This window comes from Acomys minous (assembly GCF_964271855.1).
Source record: "Acomys minous genome assembly, chromosome: 7".
Classification (NCBI taxonomy): domain Eukaryota; kingdom Metazoa; phylum Chordata; class Mammalia; order Rodentia; family Muridae; genus Acomys; species Acomys minous.
The window spans coordinates 34677440-34705249 of record NC_140488.1 but is presented as its reverse complement, the minus strand read 5'-3'; the positions used below and the strand labels follow the sequence as shown (position 1 = coordinate 34705249).

Genomic DNA, 27810 nt, shown 5'->3' with positions numbered 1-27810 from the left:
AGACAGAAAGGTCCTAGCTTAAGAATAGACATAAGGATCAATTGAATAGATTTGAGTACAGAAATAAACCCTCTGGTTTATAGTCAATTGATTTTCAGCAAGAATGTTGTCTTGCACATTCAGGTTGCTATTGACAAAATATCATACGCCAGGCAGCTTATAAACAACAGAAATTTATTTTCCTTGGTTCAAGAGGCTTGGAAATCTGTAATCAAGGTGTTGGCAAGTTCTCTTTGGCTCACAGATGGCACTTTCTTGCTATGTCCTCACATAGTGGAAGGTATTAACTAGCTCTCTTCTATAAGAGGCTTATCTCCCAAAGACCCCACCTCTAGTGCCATCACCTAGTGGTTATAATCACAATTCATGGATTTGGGGGAGGGACCAGAGCAGTTGCCAAGCTAATTCAATGGGGAATTAATCTCTCAAACCAAGTATTTTAAGACAAACGGATATCTACATGTAAAAGAATAGTTGCATTCCTACCACATCCCATGTACAAAAATGCAAATTTGGTATGATGCTATGTGCTTGTATTCCCAGTACTCATAAGGCTGAGGCACATGCAGACTGCTGTGAGTTTGAGACCACCCTCGGCTACACAGGGAGACCCTGTCTCAAAAACAAACAAAGAGGTCTTATGAGATGGCTCAAAATTTAAGAGCACTTGCTGCTCTTGTAGAAAACCTGTATTGGATTCTGAGAAGTCACACAGAGGCTCACAATCAGTTTCAGAGTATCAAATGCCCTCTTTTGGCTTCTGTGGGCAAAGGTCACACACACAGGTAAACACATGCATAAAATAAAAAATGATAAAATCTTTTTTTAATTTTTAAACTTATTTATATGCATGCTGGGAATCTAACCCAGGTCCTCTGCAAGAGCAGCCAGTACTTTTTAACTGCTGCGCCATCTCTCCAAACCATTGATAAAATGTTTTCTTTTAGTTTTACAATTAGGCTTAGTTAATTAGAGGTTAAGATGTTTTTAAGTCTAGATAGATGTTTTAAGTTGATGTAGATGAGATTTCATGTTGATTTACATTCAGAACTTTAGACTCACCAAGATAGGAAATATGTTTGCCAAATACAAATGGCCAAAACACTATGAACGTAACATTTATGTAGTTCCGGATTGTTTCATGGTTCTTCTTGATATATGTAGTTTATTTTATATATGTATAATAATATAAATGTATGTGAAAAATAAATATTAAAATAAAAAAGAATTAAATTTAAATGACTCAAATGTAAGACTTAAAATATAAATACTATATTGGGGTCATGGCTCAGTGGGTAAGAGGTCTTGTGCAAGTATAAAGATCTGAGTTCAAAGCCACACTATCTAGGTATGGCTGCACATTTGTAATCCCAGAACTAGGGAGCAGAGACAGGTTTATCACTTGAGTTCACTAGGTAGCCAACCTAGCCAAGCATCAAACTTCAAGTGTAGTGAGAGATTCTGTCTTTGTTTGGTTGGCTAGTTGGTTTGTTTTGTTTTTCAAGACACAGTTTCTCTGTGTAGCCCTGGCTGTCCTGGAACTTTCTCTGTAGACCAGGCTGGCCTTGAACTCAGAGGGCAGATTCTGTCTTAAAGAAATTAGGTAGAATGACAAAGGAACATATCTAACATGCCCTTCTTGCATTTGCATGGGACACACAGGTCACATAACTGCACACCTACATGCATGTCACACATATGTACCCATCAAAAAATGTAAGTACCAATGGTATAAAACCCTTAAATGTTAAATCTTTGTGATCATGTACTAGGCAATGGATCCTTAGATATGACACTAAAAGCATAGATAGTATTTAACAGAATATTAGCACATCAACTTATAAATACATAGGAACATAATATAACCAAGTGAGATTTTTTTCTCCCAGGAATGGAATGTGAGGTTGAATTATTTAATGCTTGAAAATCAATCCTGGGAAAAAAAAAAGAAAGAAAGAAAATCAATCCTGGATTTGTGCATGTCTCCCTTTAGCCCTGTCAAGTTTTGCTTCGTGAACTTTGAAACTCTTTTATCAGGTAGATATATATTTATTTATTTATTTTGTCCTAACGAATTGGCCTTTTCCTTATTATTAGCTATCTGCCTTTGCGTCTAGTATTAGTCCTTGTCTTAACGCTTATCAAGCAGCCGCACTAGCTTCCTTGCATCATTGTTTCCGCCCATTCTCATACTCTTCAATCATGACACTGTAAAGTATAATCCTTACAAAAGCCAGCTGGGGCATGTCTTGTCTTCTTATTTGCTCAGATACTACCTGTTTTTACATATCTGTTTTACAAATCTACATAAAATGTGATTTCACGGGCTGGAGAGATGGCTCAGTGGTTAGGAGCACTGGGTGCTCTTTCAAAGGTCCTGAGTTCAAGTCCCAGAAACCACATGACTGCTCACAACCATCTATAATGAGATCTGGTGCCCTCTTCTGGCCTGAGGGGTACATGCAGGCAGACCACTGTAAACATAATAAATAAATAAATCTTTTTTAAAATGTGACTGCTGCTACACCTGAGTAAAAGTGTCTTTTTTTATGCTACACCTGAGTAAAAGTGACTTTTTTTTTTACATTTTTATCAGTCCTATGTGTACTTTTAAATATTTATTCTCTTTTTGAGATTATAACTGTAGCTTTCTCCCTTCCCGGTCTTCCCTCCAAACCCTCTCATATATCCCTCCCGACTCTCCTTCAAATTCATGATCTCTTTTTTCATTGTTATTACATATGTGTATATACACATACATATATTCCTCAATTCATGGTCTCTTTTCATTGTTTATGTGTGTGTGTGTGTGTATACACATATATATTCATAAATATAACCTGCTCAGTCCATATAATGTTGTATGTATGTATGTCTTCAGGGCTGACTTTTTGCCTTTGGACAAACAATTGGTGTGCTCTTCTCCAGGAAGGACCACCTCTCCTGCTTGTCTGTGTAGGCTTGGCACCTTGTGGACTTTTCCCTGTCTAGTTTGGCTGGCTTTTGGGTGTCATCCTTGTTTAGCTCACGTTTGAGTGGTCATGTAGATGAGGCTTTAGGGGTGCAGCTTCTGTTGTTTTGAGGAGATACAGTCTCACAGCAAACTCCCTAAAACCTCCCTGATCCTCTGCTTCTTACAGTCTTTCTGGTCCCTTCTTCTGCAGTGTTCCCTGAGCATGAGGTGTGGGGGTGCTTTGTAAATGTATCCATTGGGATTGTGCTCCGCGACTCTGCATTTTGATTGGTTGTGTCTGTGGCAAAGAGAAGTTTCTTTGCTCTCTAATTGGACTTAAGACCAACAAGAGGGACCACATGTGTTACAGGAAAGCTAGCTACCTAATCAGTGCTGGTGACGTCCTGGCCATTGGCAAAGAATTCGTGACTACCAATTTACTCATGCAGCATAATCCCTGAAAACAATCTTCTTTTCCTTTTTCCTTTCCTACATGAGACAGGGTTTCATGTGTCCCAGACTATTCTGGAACTCAGTATGTAGCTGAGGATGACTCTGAACTCTCGATCCTCAGGTCTCAAAACAAACTCTGGAGTGCTGAGATTACAACTGTACACCAGTACCGCTGCTCTATGAGGAACAAACCCAGGCCTTTGTTCATGCCAGAGAAGCACTCTTATTATTCGAGCTATGTCTCTAACACCTCCCTCTTCATTTGTATCAATAAAATAAATTTAATATTGTTAAAATATGGATAAGTTTAACTTCATCACAATTTAAAATTTTTCTGCTCTAATGGATACCAAACAAGAAATGAAAAAGGGAACCTAAAGAAAGGAGGACGTGCCGGGCAGTGGTGGCGCACGCCTTTAATCCCAGCACTCAGGGAGGCAGAGGCAGGTGGATCGCTGTGAGTTTGAGGCCAGCCTGGTCTACAGAGTGAGTCCAGGACAGCCAAGGCTACACAGAGAAACCCTGTCTCAGAAAACAAAAAAGAAAAAAAAAGAATGAATGAATTGAAACAGTGTGACAATTTTGAGATTTAAAGTTCTATAGCTTTGAGAGCAATCCCAGCATGTGGTGAAAACAGCATGCAGCAAACCCAAACTAAAAAAAAAAAAAAGAATGGAGGACTTTTTGCAAACTATATTATATCTGATGACATTTATGATGAAAATATATAAAGAATTGCCACAAGTACATAAACCAAATAACTAATTTTAAAGCAAAAGATGTGAATAAAGATGATTGCCATGTACCCATTGTAACAAGATGCCCAGTATCACTAGCCACCACAAATACACACGCACGCACGCACACACGCACGCACGCATGCACGCACACACACACACATTACATGGAAATAGAATGACTACTTGAAAAGAGGAAGGTGACCAGCAGGAAAGGTGGGGACAGGAAAGGGTAGTAAGGGACTAGATGAGCAAGGTACATAATATTCGTGTATGAAAATATAATGTATAACAAATATACACTATTCAGAATACCATATATCTATACAAAAGTGCGTACATCAGTGTTCATGGCAGCATTAATCCAAGATGGAAGTAATACATGCCATCAGTAGATGGATGGTTTTTAATAAAATGCAGTGTGTCCACACAGTACAGTATGGTCTGCAACAATCCGTGAGTGAGGTTCTGATATACACTACAACATGGGTGAACTGTGAACACATACTAAATGAAGAAACAAGAAAGAAATAAAAAGAAACCCCACACTGCATGATTCTAATTTTGTGAAATGCCTACAATAAAGAATTCTACAGAGATAGACAGTGGATTGGTACCCACTAATTACAAATTAGTAGTAGTAATTAGTAATTACAGCCAAGAGCTGGAGGGCAGGAAGGACTGGGGAGGGACTGCTGATGGGTATGGGGTGGCTTTTTTAAAAGTGATGAAATGTTCTAAAAATAGGTGATTGTAAAAGCCACACATATATGGTTAAATTCTAACAGTCCCTGAGTTGTGTATAACTCTTATTTTATGTGTATGATGTTTTGCCTGTGTGTGTATGTTTGTGCATCACGTGTGTGCCTGGTGCTCACAAAGGCCAGACTAGGGCATCAGATCCCCTGGAACTGGTGTTACAGAGGTTCTGAGCGACCATGTGGGTGCTGGGAATTGAACCTGGGTCCCTACAAGAGCAGCTGGTGCTCTGCACTGCCGGGACATCTCTCTGGCCGCGAGTTGTACATTTTTAAAGAGCTGATTGTGGGGCACATGAATTCTATCTCAGTCAAGATGCTATTTTACAAAAGCTCCACAAAGGCAAGACTGGAGGTCATAGGATGAACCGTGCCTGCCCTGAGCAGAAGAAGGGAGCCTAACCTGGGACACGGTTCATTAACTAGATAGACTCAGAATAGAGATAGGTCAACACTTGCTGGCAATTGGTGTTTTGGGTGGTTTTGGGGATGGGTGGGGGATGGATAGGGATTATGATGGGAGAATGCCTTACTATATTAAGCCTGTCTGGTCTTGAACTTATGATCGTCTTCAGCCTGCCAAGACTGAGAATACAGGTACATGCCACCACATCCAACTGAAGATTAGTTGGGCTTTGTTTTTTTTTTGTTGTTTTGTTTTGCATTTAAATTTTTGTATTTCATCTGGGGCTGGAGAGATTTCCAGAGGACCCAGTTTTGATTCCCAGCACCTATGCTGTGGTTCACAACCATCTGTGACTCCAGATCCAGGGACTCCAAGCCCTCTCTTCTGGTCTCTGAGGGCACCTCACACAGGTGGTGCACAGACTCACACGCACACACATGAAAAATTTACAATGTATTAAGTTGCACTGATGATGATGTGTAGGTATGGGTGTGTGTGATTGAGTGTCGGGGTGGAGGTCAGAGGATAACTTCATAGAGTCAGTTCTTTCCTTCTGCCTTTTATTGGCCCCCTAATGTATTTTTTGTTTTTAAAAAAGTATGTGCATATGTGTGTCATTTTCTCATATCCCTCCAATGAAGCTGTTTCTTCTCCTCCTCCTCCTCTTCCTCTTTCTTCTTTTTGAGACAGGGTTTCTCTGTGTAGCCCTGACTATCCTGGACTCACTTTGTAGACCAGGCTGGCCTCGAACTCACAGGGATCCGCTTGCCTCTGTCCCCCCACCAGGTGCCTCCGCCATGCCCGGCTGCTGTCTCTTCTTCTAAAGAAGTTTTTTCTTCTTCTACAGTCCTCCTCATACTTTCATGTCTGCTTGGCTTTTGTTTTGTTTTGTTGTTTGGTTTGGTTTGGTCTGTTTGTTTGTAAACAACACCTCACTGTAGAGCCCTGGCTGTCCTAGAACTCACTCTGTAGACCAGGCTGGTCTCTCCAGCTCACAGAGATCCACCTGCCTCTGCCTCCTTGATGATGGAATTAAAAGTGTGCCCATCGTACCAGCTACTTGCTGAGTTCAATTAGGGTTGCTTGTAGGAACATGGGTAGGGGTTATTTACAGAGCATGGGTAACCTACTCATGTCTACAGCACTGCAGAAGGCCATTTTCCCTCTCCAGCAACCACTAAGAAGACTTTTGATGCAGTTCCTGCTTCCGTTTTAGCCATCCTAATACTTCCAGAGTCTGTGTCTGTGTACTGGTTTCCATCTGCAAGACCACCACACTGGTTCAAGCCCCATCACCTCTTGGACACACCCCCTCTGCCTCATCTGCTTATGTTCTCCGCCCCCCCCCCCCCCCCCGCCTCTACACTTCAGGCTTAGTGATTATTTCATAGCATAAGTCTGATCCTGCTTTTCTTTGACATTTGAGATAAACACTAAAATTCTCAGGATGATGGACCTGCCCTGAAAGTCCAGAAGTCCTGGCGCAGCACATAACTCACCCTCAACTCACCATGCTAAGCACAGCATGGTCCCTTCTACCTGTGGGCCTTTGAGCACGTTGCTGGCCCATAGACTGTTTCCTTTGTTGCTTTACCTGCTAATGCGCATCCCCCCTCACTCACCAACCCAATCACCACTCTCTCAGGGAAGCCTTCCCAAAAAGCCCAACTCCCCCTATTTTATGCTCAGAGAGCTCTTTGTACTTGTCCTTCGTGCCGTGTGTGTGTGTGTGTGTGTGTGTGTGTGTGTGTCTGTGTGTGTGTGTGTGTGTGTGTGGCCTTTGTTTACGAGACTATTTCATGACTTTCTGTCTCTTTCATTAGATTGAACCTTTTTAAGATCAACATCTGTGCCCATTTGTCTCCTCCTAATGCAGTGTTTGACGTCCAACCCGGTCTGAATTATATTTGTTAAATAAATGAATAAACCTCAGGAACAATTTCAAATGCTAATTAAAGCAACAATAACCTATCATTGTGCCCACGGATTGGCAAAGCCTAAAAAGACTGAAACTGCCCACTATGGGCAAGCGCTGCAGCAAATGAGCACTCTCTGCCTCCAGGTGGTGGGGTGCAGATTGACAGCTCCTGCACGAAGGCCAAGTGGCCCTTCAGATGCTCACCCAGCTTGATCTTGTTATTCTGCCCTTGAGAACTTATCCCAAGCGCTTGATCACTCACGTGCACACCGGTCTACTCAGGTGGATGCTGACTGAGGTGCTATTTGCAGTAGGCAAACACTGGAAACAACCTCAGTGCTCACCAATGAGACCCTACTTAAAGAAGTCACAGTGAACTCATACAACAGAATATCGTGTGGCCATTGAAACTGGTCATGTAGGGCTGAGGAGATGGCTCAGTGGATACAGCACTTACCTTGAAAGCATAAGGACCTAACCAAAGCCCCCAGAATCCACAGAAATCTGGATGTGTGTGTAATTTGATGAGATGGTGAGGCTTGATACCCAAGGTCTGCTGCCCTCCAAAACATATATGCCAACACTCATGCACACACAAGATTAATAATAATAATAATAATAATAAACTGACAATAAAAATCGAATTGTTATCATTATTTACAATAAAGTTATGAAAAAATAGCTACCAAAAGATGATGAAAGAACCCTAAATTCCATTTTAATACTATGTAACATGGCTGTCTTTTCATTTGTTTATTTTGTATGTAAGGTTGGGAGTTGTATTTGCCACAGGAAACATATGGAGGTCAGAGGACAGCTTAGGGAAATTGGGTTTCTTCTTCTACCTGGGGGTTTTAGGGATTGAACTGAGGTCATCAGACTTGGCAGTAAGTGCCTTTATCCACTGAGCCATCTCGTCAACGCTTCACATCTAACGAACAAACAAACCAAGTTGGGCACAGCAACACACACCTGTAATCCCAGCACCCGGGCAGCCGAGGCAGGAAGATGATCATGGGTTTGAGGCCATCCCAGTCTACTAGTGAACTGAAAGACAACCTAGGCTATACAGCAATACTTACAAAATAAACAAGTGAATGAGGTTCAATGCCCAGTACCACTAAAAACAGATGGAAATGAACTCTATTATATAACATTTACATAATTAAATAAATTACCTAAGAAAACTAACTTCTAGATACAAAAGGTAAATAAATATTCATAGGGCTGGAGAGATGGCTCAGAGGTTAAGAGCACTGGCTGCTCTTCCAAAAAAGGTCATGAGTTCAATTCCCAGCAACCACATGGTGGCTCACAGCCATCTATAATGAGATATGCTGCCCTCTTCTGGCATGCAGTAAGTACATTCAGGCAGAGCACTGTATACATAAAAAGAAAATCTTAAAAAAATAAATATGCATAGGAATGTATGTATGTATGTATGCATGTATGTATGTGTTGTATGCACAAAGCCACATGAAGAGGATCTGGACTCACATGAAATTTTTGACAGTAGCTGTTCTGGATTCAAGGATTATTCGTGATCCTTATGCTCTCTTTTTTGCACATCTATTTCTTCTATAATTAGCATTTATCACTGTTGTAATAAGAGAATGATCAAATACATTTCACTTTGGGGGGAAAAACCATGCTGAGAAATAAAGGACAAGAGAGAACTCAGCCCATTGTCCCTGAGCTGGAGATCCATGTGCACAGTAATAAGGAGGCTGCTTGGTGAACAGAGACGCAGAGCAGAAGGCTTATCTGGGTGTTCTAAAGGCTGCAGGCAGAAAGCATGGGGAGACTGATATATCTTCTCTCCTCAACTGACAAGCTGCCTGCCTTGCATTGAGCCTTTTCTTTCTTTCTTTCAGATTTTTTTATTTATTTATTATGTAAACAGTGGTCTGACTGCATGTACACCTGCAATCCACAAGAGGGCACCATATCGCATTACAGATAGTTGTGAGCCACCATGTGGGTGCTGGGAATTGAACTCAGGACCTCTGGAAGGGCAAACTGTGCTCTTAACCACTGAGCCACCTCTCCCAGCCCCCGAACCTTGGTTTTCTTCCTCGCGTTCTCATTCACTCTTATTACTGTAGTGCTATTTGTGCAACTCGGGGCCTCAGGTATGTTATGCAAGTGCTCTACCACTGAGCTGCACCGCCAGCTCCAAGATGGCATTTACGACACTCACCATCAGGCTGGAGAGATGGCTCAGCCTTTAAATACACAACCCAAAATACAAGTCACTCAATGCCTAACGCCCCCAGGAATCCACCCAAGTGTGGTTGATGCATCTCCTTGGACTCTCCTTGCTTGCATACAATTTTACTTCACCTGCCCACCATCATCTCTAGCTAGCTATCTGCAAACCCTCCTCTCCACAATGAAGCTTTACAGCCATCTGTGGTCTGGTTTCTGAACCTCTATTTCAGCATCTGTCCTTGATGTCCCTGAGGCTTCATCTACAGACTCTCTCTGATCGATTGCCTCAGGTCACTCATTTTCTACCCCAGTCCGGTACTCTTCTGACTCTCTGTGGCCAACCTCCATGGTGGAGACAAAGTTCCTAATGAGGGCAACTCTAATCTTTCAATAAGCTGGGGGGGGGGGGACTCTGAACTCCACTACACTGGGTGGACCTATGAACTCTTTTTCTTTCTTTCTTTCTTTTTTATTTTTATTTTTTTGATTTTCGAGACAGGGTTTCTCTGTGTAGCCTTGGCTGTCCTGGACTCACTTTGTAGTCCAGGCTGGCCTCGAACTCACAGCGATCCACCTGCCTCTGCCTCCCAAGTGCTGAAATTAAAGGTTTGTGCCACCACTGCCTGTAAGGTATTTTTTGTTTTTTGTTTTTTTTTGAGACAGGGTTTCTCTGTGTAGCCTTGGCTGTCCTGGACTCACTTTGTAGACCAGGCTGGCCTCGAACTCACAGCGATCCACCTGCCTCTGCCTCCCAAGTGCTGAGATTAAAGGTGTGCGCCACCACTGCCCAGCTCTCTTTCAATGTCTTATTTCCCTGAGTGTCGTGAGGACTCTGAGTCCTCAGTCAGATATCTTCTTTCCCTAGCTTAGGAAGTTTGTTTTCTGGGTGTGGTGCTTGTGATTGATTGCCACGTGCCCTAACCCTCACTGAGCTCCATCTCGAGCCCTCTCGGACTGCTTGACACAGAGTTTCACTGAGCTCTCCAGACTGGCTTTGAACTCATTCTGGTGCCATCTGCTCATCTACAGTCAATTTCTTATTTCTGCTTTAGGCCCCAGTAATATCTTGCTCCTAAAGTGGCTTTAAATGCTAGATCGTGCCCATCGTGTGTCCCCCCCTTTTTTTTTACTTTGAGGAAAGAGTACACAGATATCAAGCTGGTAGTCAATGGAAACCAAACCAAACCATAGTTTTGTGGGATGGAATTCTACTCTGTAGTCTAGACTAGCTTTCAACTTGTGATTCTCCTGCTTCAGCCCCTCAGTGCTCCTAAGATTATAAAAGTGGGCTGTGCATACTCATAAAAACAAACCATACTTAAATTCTTCATATACTCACTGCATCTAAAACACAGCCATGTATATAGTAAATGTGCAATAATAAATGACCAGTGGGCTGGAGAGTTAGCTCAGCAGTTAAGAGCACTGGCTGCTCTGGCAGAGGGCCTGCTTCAATTCCCAGCAACCACATGGCAGCTCAAAACCCTCTTTATCTCCAGTTCCAAAGCATCTGATGCCATCTTCTGGCCTCTGTAAGCACCAGACACACTTGTGGCCCTCATATGTACATGCAAGCAAAACACTCATACATGTTAAATTAAAAATTAATAAAACAAAAAAATGAATCAAATAAATGCAGGTGGGAAGGGTATATGGCCAGTGGAGATCCAAATACCTTCTATTTGCATTAAACATTTTCTGGGCATGGTAACACATGCCTGAAATCTCAAGCATTCAGGAGGCTGGGCTGGAAAACCACCTACAAGTTCTAGACCAGTCTGGTCTTAAAGATTCAAGCCTTTGGGGGAAAAAACCTATATGCAGCCTCAGTTCTGGGGACTCTAATGCCCTCTTCTGGTCTCTGTGGGCACTAGGTATGCATGTGGTATATGGATATGCACGCAGGCAAAACACCCACAATACACAAAACTTTAAAAAAAAGAAAAAAATTCAAGAACAGGCATGGCCCTGGAGACCACGTGGTCAAAAGAGAGAAGCAAGTTCTGTAAGTTGTCCTTTGACCATCACATACATGCTGTGGCATGTGTTGGCATGTGAGTATCTGTATGCAGAACAAGTAAATAAATAAATGGCTAGCTTGAGCTACATAGCAAGTCCGAGGCCAGTTGTCCTACATAATAAAACCCTGCCTCAGGAACAAAAAAAAGGGAACAAACGAGAATCGGTTTTCTTGGATATGTGTGCTTAGTGTGTGTGCCTCTGCACATCTGGAGTGTGTTCACATGTTCTCTCAGGTGTACATGCGAGTGTGTGCATGTGCTCACGGGGGACAGAGGCTGATGTTGAATGTTTTATTCTTTTGCTGTCCACATTGATTATTGATTTTTTTTTTTTTGAGAGCTGGCCCTTCACTAAAGCTGGAGCTGGCCAGTCTCTAGGGATCGGTCTGTCACTGTCCCTTGCCCTGGGCTTACAGGTGCACAGTCGGGCCGCTTCCTTTTTACACGGGTACTGGGGATTTGAACTTACGTCCTCATGCTTACATACAGGAACTGAGGCATCTCCTCAGCCCAAGACACAACATTTCATCAGGGCCAGGAGAGAGCCTTGTGAAACCCAGTTTTCCCCGCTCTTGAACAAGGTGTCTGCCCGAAGACAAGTTTTCATTTCTCTCAACATAGTGACGTGTATGAAATCAGTTTCAGACGATTATTTGATAGGTATACACTTGGAAACTGGCTGTAGAGAGGCTTTCAGTATGTAGCTCTGCCTGCCACTGTCCTCACCATATAAATCAGGCTGGCCCTAAACTCACAGAATCCTCTTGCCTCTGCTTCCCTGAGTTCTGAGATTAAAAATATGTTACGATACCCTGCTCTCCTTGGCTTTTAGAAAATGCATTTATTATCATGCATGTGTATGACATGTGCGAGTAGGGGCACACATGTGCCACAGTGTGAGTCCAGACGCAGAGGCATCCGTTCTCTCTTTCTGCCATAGGTGTGGAAAATTGAACTCAGGCCATTAGCAAGTGCTCTCACCTTGTCCCCATCCCCCTTGTCCCCACGCTCCCTTGTCTTAAACCCCTGAGCCTAGTGCAGAATCAAGGAGCTGGAGGCACTAAATAAACACTTGGCGGTAGATTTCAAGTGGCCGTGGTGTTCTGGAAACAGCCATCTCCTATCGAGTCCCCTTGAGGACCACTTGCAGGGGATCCTGTGTCACTAAACATTATGGGTTCATTCCGAAAGGAGAGTGGCTGACAGTGAAGGGGCTTGCTGAGCAGAATGGTCCCTGGTTTGGGCATCCGCCTGCTCTGGACTCATCCTTTCTGGTCCCTGGGAAGCATTGCCTGCATCCACTTGCTAGGGCTACAGTAGCAAAGTACTACACCTCTCCCTCCACCCCCAGTGAAATAACAGAGCTGAGAGTAGCAGGAGTTTATTGCCTCACAGTTCTGGAAAGCAGAAAGTCCAAAATCAAGCTTGTGGCATAGCCTTGTTCGCTCTGAAATCTGCCCTTGCCTCTCTTAAGACCTGAGTTGCTTTGCTGGCATCTTTGGGGCTCCTAGTCTCAAGAGAGGCATCCTTCCGATCCTCCATCTTAATGTGGCCATCTCGTCCCTGTGTGTCTTCACATTACTGTCCCTTTTATGCACTCCCGTCTCTGGATTCAAAGTTCCCCTTTTTGATGAAGACACCAGTCATCCTCAACGAGGCCTTCATTTGAACTCCACCCTAAAGACCCCTATTTCCAAATAAGGTCATACTCTGCAGTAATGAAGCTCGGGGCTTTGACACACAATTTAACCCTCAGCAAACCTCAGGCAATCATAATTTGACCCCTAGGCTCTACCTCATCCATCAGACCTCTTCTCTCTACCATGGCTACTTGAATAATGGGTGGACAGCTGAATCAACCTGGTGTATCAGTCAAAGGTTAACGCTGGGACTAAGAAGCATACCGTGTCCAGATGTGGCCGGAACTGCACTGGGTACACCGTGAGCTGAAGGCTGATGTTTTCCAACTCTACGGGCAAGCATGGCAGAGAAAGCCATTCCCCAAAAGGAATACTGAAACAGATACACAGAGCACAACAGGGGAGGAAGGCCCTCACAGACTCTGACTTTCTCCTAAGAGGTGCTGGGAGCCCAGCAGCTGTATTATGCTCACAGGTCACCACATTCTCAGAACACGTATGACCCCTATGGTAGAGATGTGGGATACAGAACTCAGAAGACTTCCCTTCCTGCCCTGCTGGTCACACGGTTGGGAAGTAGCAGAGCCAGGCTTCAAAGCTATCTGAATTCATTCTCTGTGCTCCCCGTGTGCTTCCTCCATGGCTGCCCCTGCTTCTTCCCTCACCGAGAAATGCAGACACATGCTTGTCCTTGAGCATGGGCCATCCCCGCAACACGATAATAGCAGTCTGCGCATCTGAAGTGTGTGTAGACCTGTCATACATTTTAACATAGGTTACACACATCTGCATATGCATACCCTATTTATGACATTGGATATTTTTAGGTTCCCTGATGTCATCCATTCATTGTCCCCTTTAAAAAAAAGTCATTTGCCTGGGTGGTGGTGGCACAGGCCTTTAATCCCAGCACTCGGGAGGCAGAGGCAGGCAGATCGCTGTGAGTTCGAGGCCAGCCTAGTCTACAAAGTGAGTCTAGGACAGCCGAGGCTGCTCTTCCAGAGGTCCTGAGCTCAGTTCCCCACAACCACAGGGTGGCTTAGAACCATCTATAATGTGATCTGGCGCCCTCTTCTGGCATGCAGGTGTACACACAGGCAAAGTGCTGTATACGGATGCCTGTATTTCTAGTGTTCAGGAGGCTGAAGCCCTCGGATCAGTTTCAGAGGATTGGAGTGCATGGGCGTCATGTCATGGCAGGGAGCACGGCAGCAAGCAGACAGCCATGGTGCTGGAGCAGCAGCTGAGGGCTCCTGTATTGAGACACGACCACACAGCAGAGAGGAAGGCCGCACATGGTGACACACCTCCTCCAACGAGGCCACACATCTGATCTCTCCCAAACAGTTCTACCAACTGGGGACCAGGCATTCAAACAGGTGAGCCTGTGGGGACCATTCTCTTTCAAACCACCACACAAACAAACAAAAGCAAAACACAAAACACCTAGCACTAGAGATGTAGCGCAGTTGATAAGAGTGCTTGCCCAACATGCACAAAGCTCTGGCTTCCATTCCTAGCTCCTCATAAACTAGGCATGGTGATATTGCCTACGATCCCAGTACTTGGAGCATACACACAGAAGATGAAAATATCACAATAGAGTCTGGAGAGATGGCTCAGCAGTTAAGAGCATTGGCTACTCTTTCAGAAGTCCTGAGTTCAACTCTCAGCAAACACATGGTGGCTCACAGCCATCTATACCCGTAGTCCCATGGGATTCTATGCCATCTTGTGATGGGCCAGTGCACATGCAGATAAAATACCCATATATATAAAACACATAAACAAACAAATCTTTGGGGAAAAACAGTGAGCTGGAGGCCAGCCTGGATTATTTGAAAGCTTGTCAAAACAAACAAACAAACAAACAAACAAATCCACAAAAACACATAGAAAGGCATCAGCAAGATGGTGCCTGAACAGAGTGGGTAAGTCACTGCCTCTGTCACATGGGCTAAGTATGCGGTAGCTCTCTGACACTTTCTGCCATGAGTAGCACCTCCCAATCCAGCAGCACTGTCAAGCTCCACATCTTTGTGCTGCCCTCTAGATGACATGGGACATGGGAGTTAGACAAAGGTACATGACCCAGTCAGAAAGGACCAGCATCACCCTCAGAGAACAGACACTTTGTGAGCAAGATCTCTTCCCAGAAACCTTGCATCTTTTCCATAAACTGGGAATAAGAAAAACCAAAACTGATCATTTCTGTAACTGCCTTCTAGTCATTTCCCTTCTGCGTGGCTTCTCTGCGACAGATGGGCTGGGGCGGGGTGCTCCTTGGGTACAGGAGGCATCCATTTTCTTCGCTGTTACTGAGTTATCTAACTGTGTGCTATGGGGGTTTTAGACAAACACAGTATTCACCCACTAAATCAATGTAGCCTTAACTGTGTACCTTGGACAATGGGTTGTTGCTAGGGCAAACATCTCTCAGATATGCAACCACTCCCCAGAAGCACCTCCCCTCTGAGCTGTCATCATTCCTAGTGCTTAACCAGAGTGTCTTCAATCCAGCATAGGCAAGATCTTTCCAAACCACAAATTCACCCCTTGCCTGTGAATCGCCCTACACTAAGCTCTCTACACTGCCTATGTTACAGTGTCCAAGCCACTGAGTGACAGATGCTTCAGACCTGCAGCTTCCTTCCCTGAGGAGGTTAATCTTGCTCATCAAAGCAGAGCCACCCTTGGGGGCTCCGTAGTCAAGTGATTTCCTGTGAGAGTGCCTTGCTCAAATTCCTTCGAAAGCACACCTTTCACAGTCCCCAACCATCAATGACTTGGGTGGGCTCAATTGGGTTCAGGGGACAAAGTGACTTACTCCTACAAGTCCAGATGTTCAGGAGGCTAAAGCAAGAGGATTGGGGATCCAAGGCAAGCCTGGACTACATGGTATATCTGAGGCTACTCTGTGCTCTGAGTGAGATGCGGCCTTGTGGTGGTTTCAGTGAAAATGGCCTCCACAGGCTCATATATTTGAATGATTGGTCCCTAGTTGGGAGAACTCTTTTGGGAAGGATAAGGAGGTGTGGCCTTGTTAGAAAATGTGTGGCACTTGGGGGGGTGGGCTTTGAGGTTTCAAAAGTCCATGCTAGCCCCACCCTCCTCTACCTCCCAATTATGGATGTACGCGCTCTCAGCTCCTGCTCCATCCCCGTGGCTGCCTGCTTCCATGGTCCTCCAGTATGCTGGCCATGCACTCACCCCCTGAAATGGTAAGCAACCCCCACTTAAATGCTTTACTTTATACGTTGACTTTGTCTTAAGTCAGACCTCAAAAATTGAGCAAAAGAAGAAAAATGAAGTTCAAGGCTACCCGCCCCCCTGCCCACTCCTGACTTAGACCAAGGCCCACTTCTGGACTCCAGAGCACATGGTGTTTGTGCATCTGAGATGACTAATCATGTGGTCCTATAATGTCCTGCTTATCTGGTTCACTCTATTCAAGGACAGAGGTCATGTCAATCCTGATGACCATTGTGTCCCCAAGCCCTAGAAAGTATGATTTCAGTGCCATCTAAACACCTCCTTTATCCAAAGCCATTTGTCAACATAGCTGAAGTGACAGTCCCTCTCTTTCTTCCTCTTCCTCTCCTACTCTCTCCCCTTCCTTTCCTTCTTCTCGATCCCTCATATTGTTTTATTTATTCATTTATTTATTTATTTTGTTTTTTTGAGACAGGGTCTCTCTGTGTAGCCTTGGCTGTCATGGGCTCACTTTTGTAGACCAGGCTGGCCTCGAACTCACAGCGATCTGCCTGCCTCTGCCTCCTGAGTGCTGGGATTAAAGACCTGTGCCACCATGCCTGGCCCTCATCTTATTTTTAGAGACAAACATCTCACTATATATTTCAACTTGGCTTGCAACTGGCCCTGTATCTCAGACTAGACCCAAACCATCTCAGACTAGACCCAAACCATCTCAGACTAGACCCAAACCCAAGCTCCTCCTGCTTCATCCCTCCAGGTGCTGTAAGAATAACAACCGGCAACACCACATCTGACTGTTTTCATTTTTCTAATACAGCCGTAACTGAAAGTGGTGGCAGACTTAGCTTGCATTACTCCTTGGCCCCGTGTATATGGCTTCATCCATCAACCAGTCCTCCTCCTGGCAGAAGTAGGCCAGAATAGCCAATTTCCTGGATATGAAGTGGCACAGGCAATGCTAGAAGTTCAGGCAAAAGAAAACAGTGCCCAGAGATGGAAAGGGGCCTCAGGGGTTAAAAAGCACTTGCTGCTCTTCCAGAGAACCCAGGTTTGACTTCCAGAACTAACATGGTGGCCTATAACCTTCTAGAGGCCGTTGTAGCCATCACCATGGTCTTTTCCATTCTGGGAGTCCTCCTCATAGCAGTGGGGATGTTTCTGCTCATGCAGAAACTTCAAGAAAAGTGGCAGACACCTACTGGCCCAGCAGTGAGGAACAGTTTTCCCACACAGCTATTGAGTCCCCTCCCCCTACACCGCCCCCTCCGGCATCTAGCTCCTCCCCTTCTTCTCCTGTCTGACCTTGGGGGAAGGCAGTACCCTCTCTGGGCAATCAGACCCAGTGCTTAAGAAAAGAAGGGAACAAAGTTCTTCAAGGACCTTGGCTTTGAGGCCAAGGGAGGATAGGGGCTACTCACTTTTTATATATTTATATGCAATTGATAGTAAGGTACAATAAAGGTTCGTTTGTTTTTGTTGTTTTTTTTTTTTAGCTTGTGGGAACATGGGCATGCATGTGGTACAGGGACAAACATGTAGTCAAAATACCCATATACATAAAATATGATGATGAGGAGGAGGAGGAGGAGGAAGAGGAAGAAGAAGAAAAAGAAGAAGAAGACAAAGAAGAAGAAGAAGAAGAAGAAGAAGAAGAAGAAGAAGAAGAAGAAGAAGAAGAAGAAGAAGGAGAAATCAGTATCCTTTTTCACTCTGGTACTCAGTGAGCAGATGATATACACCCAGCGCCATGCTAGGGTCTACAACACAGCTGTGGGAAGTACTGACATGAAGTTGGCCTCAGAGAGCTTGCAGATTGGCAGAAGTCAGTTCCCCATAAGCTCATGAAGATACATGAAGTCACAGCTGTAATCAGGGTCAGGATGCAGAGCAAGCTAGGAGTGTAAATTAACATAGCCGTTATGGAAAACAGGCTGGGGCGGGGTCCCCCCAAAAAATAAAAATAACACTATCAGATGATTCAGCAATCTCCCAGACGGGTATGTACCAAGAGGAAATGAAGTCAGCACGTCCAAAAGGCATCTGTCCTTGTGTGTTCATCTCAGCACTGGCCACAGGAAGTACCTAAGTACTGAAATCCATCAACGTAGGAGCTGATAAAGAAAATGTGGCACGTATGCACAATAGAATACTATTCAACCATAAGAAGGAAAGCCTGCTACTGGAAACAGCATGAAAAGCACTGGAGAGCACTATGTTTAGTGGTGGGGCATCTCACCCATCACATATGAATACGTAACAGCTGATCTCATAGAAGCTGAGAAGAGAAGGGCGGTTTCCGGGAGCCAGTGTAGGCAAGGAGGAAGGACAGGCGAAACCTATCAATGAATGAGTCAGTTGGGTGGTGGTTCAGGCCCGTAATCCCTGCATTTGCAAGGTTGGGGCAGGATGATTCCCAGAAGCTCCAAGTCAGTCTGAACTACAAAGAGATGCTCTGTTTCAAAAATAATATGGCAGTGACATTGACCACAATAAGGAAAAAGAAGGGTTGGTCAGCGGACACCAAACAACAGGTAGACCGATGTCAATCCCAGAATTGGAAGTAAATTGGATGGAGAAGCGGGAAGATGGAGAATCGTAGGGCAGCCTGAGCTATATAATAAGTTACAGGCCAGACTGAGGTATGAGACTGTTCAAAGCCGGGCAGTGGTGGCGCACGCCTTTAATCCCAGCACTCGGGAGGCAGAGGCAGGCGGATCACTGTGAGTTTGAGGCCAGCCTGGTCTACAGAGCGAGTCCAGGACAGCCAAGGCTACACAGAGAAACCATGTCTTGGAAGAGAGAGAGAGAGAGAGAGAGAGAGAGAGACAGAGACAGAGACAGAGACAGAGACAGAGACAGAGACACAGAGAGACAGACAGAGAGACAGAGAGACAGAGACAGAGGCAGAGGCAGAGACAGAGAGACTGCTCAAAAGGAAAAGGTTATAGAGAGGAGAAAGACATTCTGGTGTGCCATTGCACAGTACAGCAACTATAGCTAATATATGGTACACTTTAAAAAGTTACAAAGGAGCCAGGCGTGGTGGCACACACCTTTAATCCCAGCACTCAGGAGGCAGAGGCAGGTGGATCGCTGTGAGTTTGAAGCTAGTCTTGAAAAGCCAAAGGGGGAAAAAAAAAAGAAAAAAAGAAAAAAGGAAAGACCGTTGAATGATTTCACCATAACTAAATGATAAATGTTTGCGAAGGATTTGTGTAACCTGATTTAAACATTACACAAAGTGGGTGTGGTCGCCCATACCTGTAATCCCAGCGCTTGGGAGGATGAGGATGAGGTAGGAGGTTAGTAAGTTAGAGTCCAGTTGGACTACATGGTGAAACCTTGTCTGAAAAACACAAAACAAGGGCTAAAGAGAGGCCTTAGTGTTCAAGAGCACTTGTTCTTACAGAGGGCCATGGCCAATTAACAGCACACAACCGTGCATAACCCCAGTTCCTGGGGATCTGGCCACCCTCTTCTGACCTGAGGGTACCAGGCACAAACGTGATGCACGAACATGCAGGCGGCAAAACACTCATACACAACATAAATAAATCTAAAAGCAAACATTAACCCAAAACAACAGTATAGATGTGGTTCTCAGTTTATTTCAGTACTTAGATTCACTAGCTATCGTAGATAAGAAAAATGGTACCCCCAAACAAGGCACAGCTGAGCAGTGGTGGTACACACCTTTATAGGCTATAATGAAACCAAGAGCACATAGTAAATAATTGAGCTGAGACTTAAACTATACTTTCCTTTTCATATGGTGACCCTGGTGTGGGTGGTGCCCAGTAGTTTAAAGATCTGCTGGTTGATCGCCATTTGCACACAAAGGTGCCTGGCTTTCCTCTGAATAGAGAGCTTTGCTGCCCCCTTGTGGCCAAACCATGCATCTACCTCTAGGTACCCATTCATTCAAGAACAAGACTATGTTGTTATAATTGCTTTCATCCAGGAAAAGGGTCGCCTAAATTCTTTTTTTTTTTTAATGATTTTTTTGTGGGCATTGGTGTTTTGTCTGCATGCATGTCTGTGCAAGGGTGTCAGATCCTCTACAACTGAAGTTACAGACAATTGTGAGCTGCTGTGTGGGTGCTGGGAATTGAACCCAGGTCCTTTGGAAGAGCTGCTTGTGCTCTTAACTGCTGAGCCATCTCTCCAGCCCCTAATTCCATTTTTAGTGTCATGCAGACATAGTACGTGTCGTGTTAAGTGGTGTGGGTGACATCTGTGGATACAACCAAAGCTAGTGATGGGAACGGAAGAGCACCAACACTGCAATTTTCTCTAGAGTCCTCCTGGCCAGACAGCACTTGACCAGGACAGAACAAAGTGAGGAAGCAGACCTCACCAAAGGATGGAGACTATCATGAAAGAGAAACTGCATGTACAAAGACCCTGGGATAGTTGAGGCCTCGGTGCTTCAGCCTCCTGAGTGCTGGGATCGCAGTCATGCACATGCCTATCTGGGTCGTAGTTTGTAAAGAGGGGGGGGGGGGCTACAGACATATGTCTGTGTTAGTGCACTTGCCTAGCATGAGGGAGGGGCCTGGCTATAATTTCCAGTAGAGAAGAGTAGGAAGGACAGCAGTGTTCTGTGGGTAGGATGGGAAGCAGATGCCAGAACAGGAGGGACATGTCTTTGTGTGAACTTGAACACTTCAAAGAATCAATAGTGAATGCTGTCTGCTCCCACAATAGAAGAAGAAGAAGAAGAAGAAGAAGAAGAAGAAGAAGAAGAAGAAGAAGAAGAAGAAGAAGAAATCTGTGACTTGGGACTTGCTTGCCATGCTGCCACCCCACCTCCGAGCAGCTGCACCAGCCCTTGTCATCATCTTGGGAGGCAGCTGAAGCAAGAGAGCTGAAGCAAGCATGTCATTTGCATGGCCAGTTTCCGGATGGGAAAATGGAGGCTCGGAAAGATAATGAGCATTGTCTAAGGTCCCAGCGCAGATGAATGGCAGACCCCGGACTCCAAACATCCCCCCTACCCGCCCCACCCGCCACCGCCAGCCTAGGCTGCCTATTCTAGCCAGCTTTTAACACCCAAGCAGAGAAGTAACACATTCCTCATGGGAGAGCCACTTACAAGTGTGGAAATCAGGGTTCCCCCTGGGGATCAGGGGGCTGTGCTTCAGTGCCACTGGTCCAGGCCAGGCCTTGGCAGCTCTCCTCCGGAGTCACTGCGGAGCTGGCCAGCTGGCAGCCAGCTATGCTCATGGAGAGGCCCCACTTGGAGCCAAGTATTCTGTGAGGGGGTTCCACAGGGCATTGGGGTGGACAAGCTGCCTGCTTCTGCCCCAGAGAACAGCGGTTGTTATCCCGCACCATCCTGTGAGCCAAACTGCTGCTGTCTTTGTAAGACCAGCTGTGTGTGCTTGCAAAAAAAAAAATCACAGCTGGGCTTGGTAACTATTGACACTATGGACGGTGCCTCCTCGGAGAGGGGCAGGAGTAGGAGAGCCAGGGGCTTCTTAGCTGTGTGCCTGTGGCCTTGGGGGTGGGGATGGGGTCTCAGGAAGCAGTTAGAGGAGATGGGCTGAGTAGGGCTACGTGCAGGATGGTCCCCTTAAGCAGCCATGGGCGCAGAGCTTCCAGTGATGCTGTTTTAGGGTCACCCACGCTCTTACCCGTAACCAGCCACTCATATTCTCTGAGAGAGCCCAATAAAGCCATGGGTTTCCTAAGGAGAATGTTTGTGGGATGCAACTGTAGTCTGTCGTTGGGGGTCTAAGAAGGAGGGAGGGAGATCTTGCCTGAGTCGTTTCCAGCTCCCCACTGGGAGGAAAAGTCTAAAGACAGTGGTGCCTGGAGAAACAGCAGCCACTGGCAAGGGCTGCCCAGAAGAGAATTAGGACCATCTGTCCGGAGGCTGGCAAAGTAGACAAAGGAGGCACGTGGGAGCATGGCCAAGCCCAGCAGCTGCCTGCTCGAAGCTACATCTGTTGCAGATGAGCTGGGCCGAGTGGCAGCAATGGGTAGGAGGGCAAGCTAAGAGCTGGTGAAACTCCTCCTTCATGACAGTGAGCCGACTGCAGCGATGTCCTTTCAAAGAAAACATTGGGTGGGTAGGAAAGAATTGGAGGGTGGGATTGGGCAGATAGATTTGAGCAAAATACATATGTATGTCTGAAATTCTCAAACCATAAAAAAAAAAAATAATAATAATAAACTGACTTTGGGGCCGGGGAGATGGCTCAGTAGTTAAGAGCTTGGGCTGCTCTCCCAAAGGACCTGAGTTCAGTTCCCTGCACCCATTTCGGGTAGCTCAAAACTTCCTATAACTCCCAATGTAGGGGGTTTTGACACCCTCTTCTGGCCTACGTGGCCATCCACACATGTGACATATGGTTACGTAGACACATACACATAAATAATTGTTTTAATGTGATAACTCTTGGGGCAAGGCCTTTGTGTAGGTCAAAATCAGTGGAATCAAAGACAGAAGTATAGGGTGGAGAGTACATTCTAATGACTGGACTTTGTGGAAACACAGGGTAAAATCCTCAACCCTAAGGGTTGGAGGAGCCCTTAGCAGTGACGCTGTGTGATGGTTTATACTGACTGACAACTTGACAGAGTCTAGAATCCCCTAGGAGCCGAACCTCTCTGGGCATGTCATAAGGGACCCTCTCTGTGTACAGCACTAACCCGTGGCCTTGGCACCTGGACTCAATACAAAGGGAAAGGTGGCTGAGCACCAGCTGCCTCAAGTTTCTGTCATGTTGCCTCTCCTGCCATGGAGACCTGTATCATCAAACTTAAGTTGCATTTGTCACACATTTTGTCATAGCAACAAAACAAATCCTTCACATATGGTCCAGCATTCTACGTGCAGGAGTTCCCCCATGGAGCTCCCAAGAAAATACTGGTCCAGCAGCTGCTTGAACATCTTCAGGGAGATGAACCTGCCATTTCCGTAGCAGCCACTTGCTTCAGAAAACTCATGCTATAACTGAACAGAAAATAGCCCATGATGACTCAGCAGATAAGAGTGTTTGCTACTCTTTCAGAGGACCAGAGTTTGGTTCCTAGCATCCACATCAGGTGACTCACAATCTCCTCTAGCTCTGGCTCCAGCAGACCCAACGCCCTCTCCTGGCCTTTACGGGCATACTCACATAAATAAAAAGAAAATAAGAGGCCGGGCGTGGTGGCGCACACCTTTAATCCCAGCACTTGGGAGGCAGAGGCAGGTGGATCGCTGTGAGTTCGAGGCCAGCCTGGTCTACAAAGCGAGTCCAGGACAGCCAAGGCTACACAGAGAAACCCTGTCTCAAAAAAACCAAGAAAAAGAAAAAAGAAAAAAAAGAAAGAAAGAAAAGAAAAAAGAAAAAGAAAATAAGATAGGGGTTTGAGAGTGCTCTTCCAGAGGGCTATCATTTAATCCCCCCACACACCCATGTTGGGCAGTTTCAGGGGCTCTAACACCCTCTTCTGTCCTCTGTGGATGCCTACTACAGAGACGCATGCATACTTATACAGAGATATATACATCCATACTCATAAGTAAAAATAAGATATTTTGAAAATGAAATAAAATATGACAGCCCCAAAAGTCCCCAAGTGGTAGTGCTCCTGAGAGGCTAGTGACTGACTGTGAGGATGCCGACTTAATCGATCGTGCACTATTGAGCTCATAGATAAATGGGTTTATTAGGAGATGGGCCTGACTGGAGGAAGAAGGTCCCCAGGGACTTGTCCTTGGCCTCTTCCTGTCTAGCTCTCTCTCTGCTTCTTGGCTCACTCCACCATGAACTCTTTGCTTTCGCTCTGTTGACAGGGCCCCGTGTATCAAGGATGACTGTAAGCTGCTGAAGCTCCTGACTCTACCTCTCACGTTCTGGGATTGTAGGCATGTGCTACCATGCCTGACTTTACCATGAATTCTTTCCTTTTTAAAAAAAAATTATTTAATTCTAATTTAGGTGTGTTGGCATACGGTTGTTAGGTCCTAGAGTTACAGACAGTTGCGAGCTGCTATGTGGGTATTGGGGATTGAACCTGGGTCCTTTGGAAGAGCAAGGAGTGCTCTTAACCACTGAGCTATCTCTCAACTCCTACCATGAATTCTTGTACCATGATGTTCTGTCTCTCTTCAGGCTCAAATCCATGAGGCTGAGACACCATCAACTGCACCCCTCTGTGAGGCAGACAAGCATAGGGAATAGCCTAGCACACACACTCCACTCCGAGCAATGCACCTAGCAACCACAGTAGCCTATATGTGCACCCTCTCTGAGCAATAGAATAGGTTTTTCCTCCCCTGAAAAATGAACCTAGTTTTGATTCAAATATATTCAAATATATGTCTCAGTACAAAGAAGCAAAGGGTGCTATGGCCTGAACCGGTTTTGAGCACATGTGCAGTAAGGGAGAACTGTGGCCTCCAGTGCACTCTAATGGAGAATCCCCTCTTTACCACCGGATGCTTACGTGTAAGGGTGTGCATAGGAATAAAATCAGATGCTTTATGACAAGGACAAACTCAATAGGAAGATGATTTATATGACCCAATTTACCAACCGAAATAGAGAGCCAGCTCCTCCTGCCTACGAACCCCATAAAGGAGGCCCCAAAACAACGCTCACAATCCTTGAGCATCTTCATTCTTAAGGATTAACGTATGAGGGTCCAACTCATTGCGGGTAGTGCCACCCTTGGGCAGCCTATTTAAGAAAGTAGGCTGATGCACAAACTGCTGGACCAACCAAGGACAATACACACAGTAACCCTGGACCACCTATCCAGATCTAGCCAATGGGCATCACGTTATCCATCACTGTGTGGAGAGCGGGAACTGACTCTGACATGAACTCTGGTGCCCCCATATTTGACCACTTCCCCTTGGTGGGGAGGCCTGGTGGCACTCAGAGGAAGGGTAAGCAGGCTACCAGGATGAGCCCTGATAGCCTACGACCATAAAGTGAAGGAGGAGGTTCCCCCCTCAGTCACAGACATGGGGGAGGGGAGTAGGGTGAAAGCAGGAGGGAGGGAGGAACGGAAAGATACAAGAGAGGGGATAACAAATGAGATGTAATCCAAATAAGTTATTTTTTTTTTAATTTAAAAAAGGAAGCTGAGCAAGCCACAGAATGCAAACTAGTAGGGAGCTTCCCTCTACTGTGTCTGCTTTAGTTTCTGCCTCCAGGTTCCTGCACTGAGTTCCTGTCCTGACTCCCTTCAGTGATGGATTGTGACCTGAGGCTTGCAAGAACCTATCAACCCTTTCCTCCCTAAGGTTTTTGTCAGTGTTTTATCAAAGCAATAGAAAACAAACCAGGACACCAAGAACCTGGAAACACCTAGCCCATACCCCAACTACTGATAGCATCTAAAACTAGAAGCCCAAATACATCTTTTTTTTTCCTTTAAGTTTTCTAGGATACTCCTGCCGACGTGTTCTTCCGGTGGCGGACCGGTGGTTTATCCAGTGCGGGGCAAAATGGAGCTCAAGGCCATGAGCAGGTACACCAGCCCGGTGAACCCAGCTGTCTTCCCACACCTGACTGTGGTACTTCTGGCCATCGGCATGTTCTTTACTGCCTGGTTCTTCGTTTACGAGGTCACCTCCACCAAGGACACACGCGACATCTACAAAGAGCTCCTCATCTCCTTGGTGGCCTCACTCTTCATGGGCTTTGGAGTCCTGTTCCTCCTGCTCTGGGTCGGCATCTATGTCTGAGTCCCCAAGGGTACCCACCAGGAAGCTCACAAAGTCCTTGCTTTTGTAAATTAATTTTTTACCATTGCCACACTTGTCCGCCTGCTGTTTCCAATAAAGGCAGATGTATGACAAAAAAAAAAGTTTTCTAGGATAGATATTTTGCTATAGTGTTTAAAAACTGGTTGATATGACCCCTATCAGGTTAGGTAGCTTTTATTTATTTATCATTTTTTGATGTTTTTGTTTTTTAGAGATAGGGTCTCTCTGTGTAGCCTTGGCTGTCCTGGACTCGCCTTGTAGACAAGGTTGGCCTCGAACTCGCAGCGATCCACCTGCCTCTGCCTCCCGCGTGCTGGGATTAAAGGCCTGTGCCACTATGCCTGGCATGTAGCTCTTCTTTTTTTTTTTAAATTAAACATATTTTTACATATACATTTATATTATTACACATATATACAATAAACTACATACAGCAAGAAGAACCATGACACAATCAGGAATAATATAAATGTTACATTCTCAGTGTTTTGGCTATTTGTATTTGACAGCCTTGAAGATGTGGTGAAGACTATTGATTTACATTCAAAGTTTTAGACGCACCAAGAAAGGTAGCTCTTCTTAAAGGAGTTAACCGAAATCCACCTATTTGTCGGTATCACTCACTGGACCAGGCTCTCTGCTCTGAGACTTGATACCAATTGCTGACTATCTTTGCAGATTCCAAGCATTCTTTTACAGGCATCCTTTCACCGCATCCTTACAGCAGCACAGTGAAGAAACTAGTATCTTACCCACTACAGCAGTGGGGGAACCAAAGCTAGGAGAGACAGAGTGATTGAGCAAGGGGAGGAGGCCTAGTAAGTCACAGAGCCATGAATTCACCCAGATTCCTGATTCCCAGGGCCCATTATCACTGCAGTCCTCCACGCTGCCTTCGCCTATCCATCCTGGTCATCTTTCCCATTGGCTGGTCATCCTGTTTTGTAAAGGCAGCGGCCATGTTTGCAATGCACCTTCTCCTTCAGTTCAACATGTCTAATGCTCCCTGTCACTTCTTATCAAGAGGCCCTTCCCTTCCTGCTCTCTGCTCCCAATGAACTCCAACCCTTGAGCCTGAGATTCCAGGTAAAGCCTGACCGGTCTCCCCAGCCTCTATCCCCAACTCCGCATTCCTATAGCTTGGGTAGCAAAGTCTCATCCATCTGCGTTTTTTCACTCATACAGATGTGTTTGTGCATGGCCGTTTGGATGTGTGCATCTGTCTTGTTCTTTTGCAGCAGTCTTCCAGGAGTCCTGGGAAATGCGTGTTCTGTGAGCCCAGGCAGAGACGCGGGAGGCAGATCCCTAGCACTTAACAGCCTTTGAAATGTGTGGGCAAATGTGAAGTCGGCCCAGCTCTCTAGATAGGCATGCAGGCCCTATCTGCTCTGGAAGGAGTGCATCTCCCCCTCCCGTCCCCTCCCCCAACCCCCCCTCCGGATCTGGGCCGGTGAAAGCAAAGCTAGTTATTGCATCTGCGCACACTTCCAGCAGCTCAAGCGTCTGGCCAACAGGAAACAAATCAAATGACTGCTCTTCCCAGACCGCTCTTGCCAAACTGGCTGCCAGGGGGCCCTAGGAACAGAAGTCCCCATGATGATGCCAGCTGGCCACCAGAATGGCTTGTAAGGGGCTGGGACTAGATTCCTCAGGGAGGAGCTGAACTTGCAAAAGAGCTGGAACCGCTTCTTGACAGGTGGGGAACCACTGCAGGCTTCTGGGTCTTAGCTGCCTGGTCACTAGCCCAGCGATGCCAGGTGCGGCCGGTTTTCTTCACATTTTAAA

At 45.6% G+C, this 27810-nt stretch overlaps 2 protein-coding genes across 7 annotated transcripts in view; one reads left to right on the top strand and one right to left on the bottom strand.

Moving 5' to 3' along the window:
* Positions 1–27810, bottom strand: part of SEPTIN6 (septin 6) — a 140130-nt gene that overhangs the window by 88549 nt on the left and 23771 nt on the right. The gene's annotated exons all lie outside the window — the stretch shown is intronic.
* Positions 25714–26126, top strand: LOC311602146 (dolichyl-diphosphooligosaccharide--protein glycosyltransferase subunit TMEM258-like). The gene has a single exon (XM_084789843.1). The coding sequence runs from the start codon at positions 25765–25767 to the stop codon at positions 26002–26004; it is 240 nt and encodes a 79-aa protein (XP_084645969.1). The 5' UTR covers positions 25714–25764; the 3' UTR covers positions 26005–26126.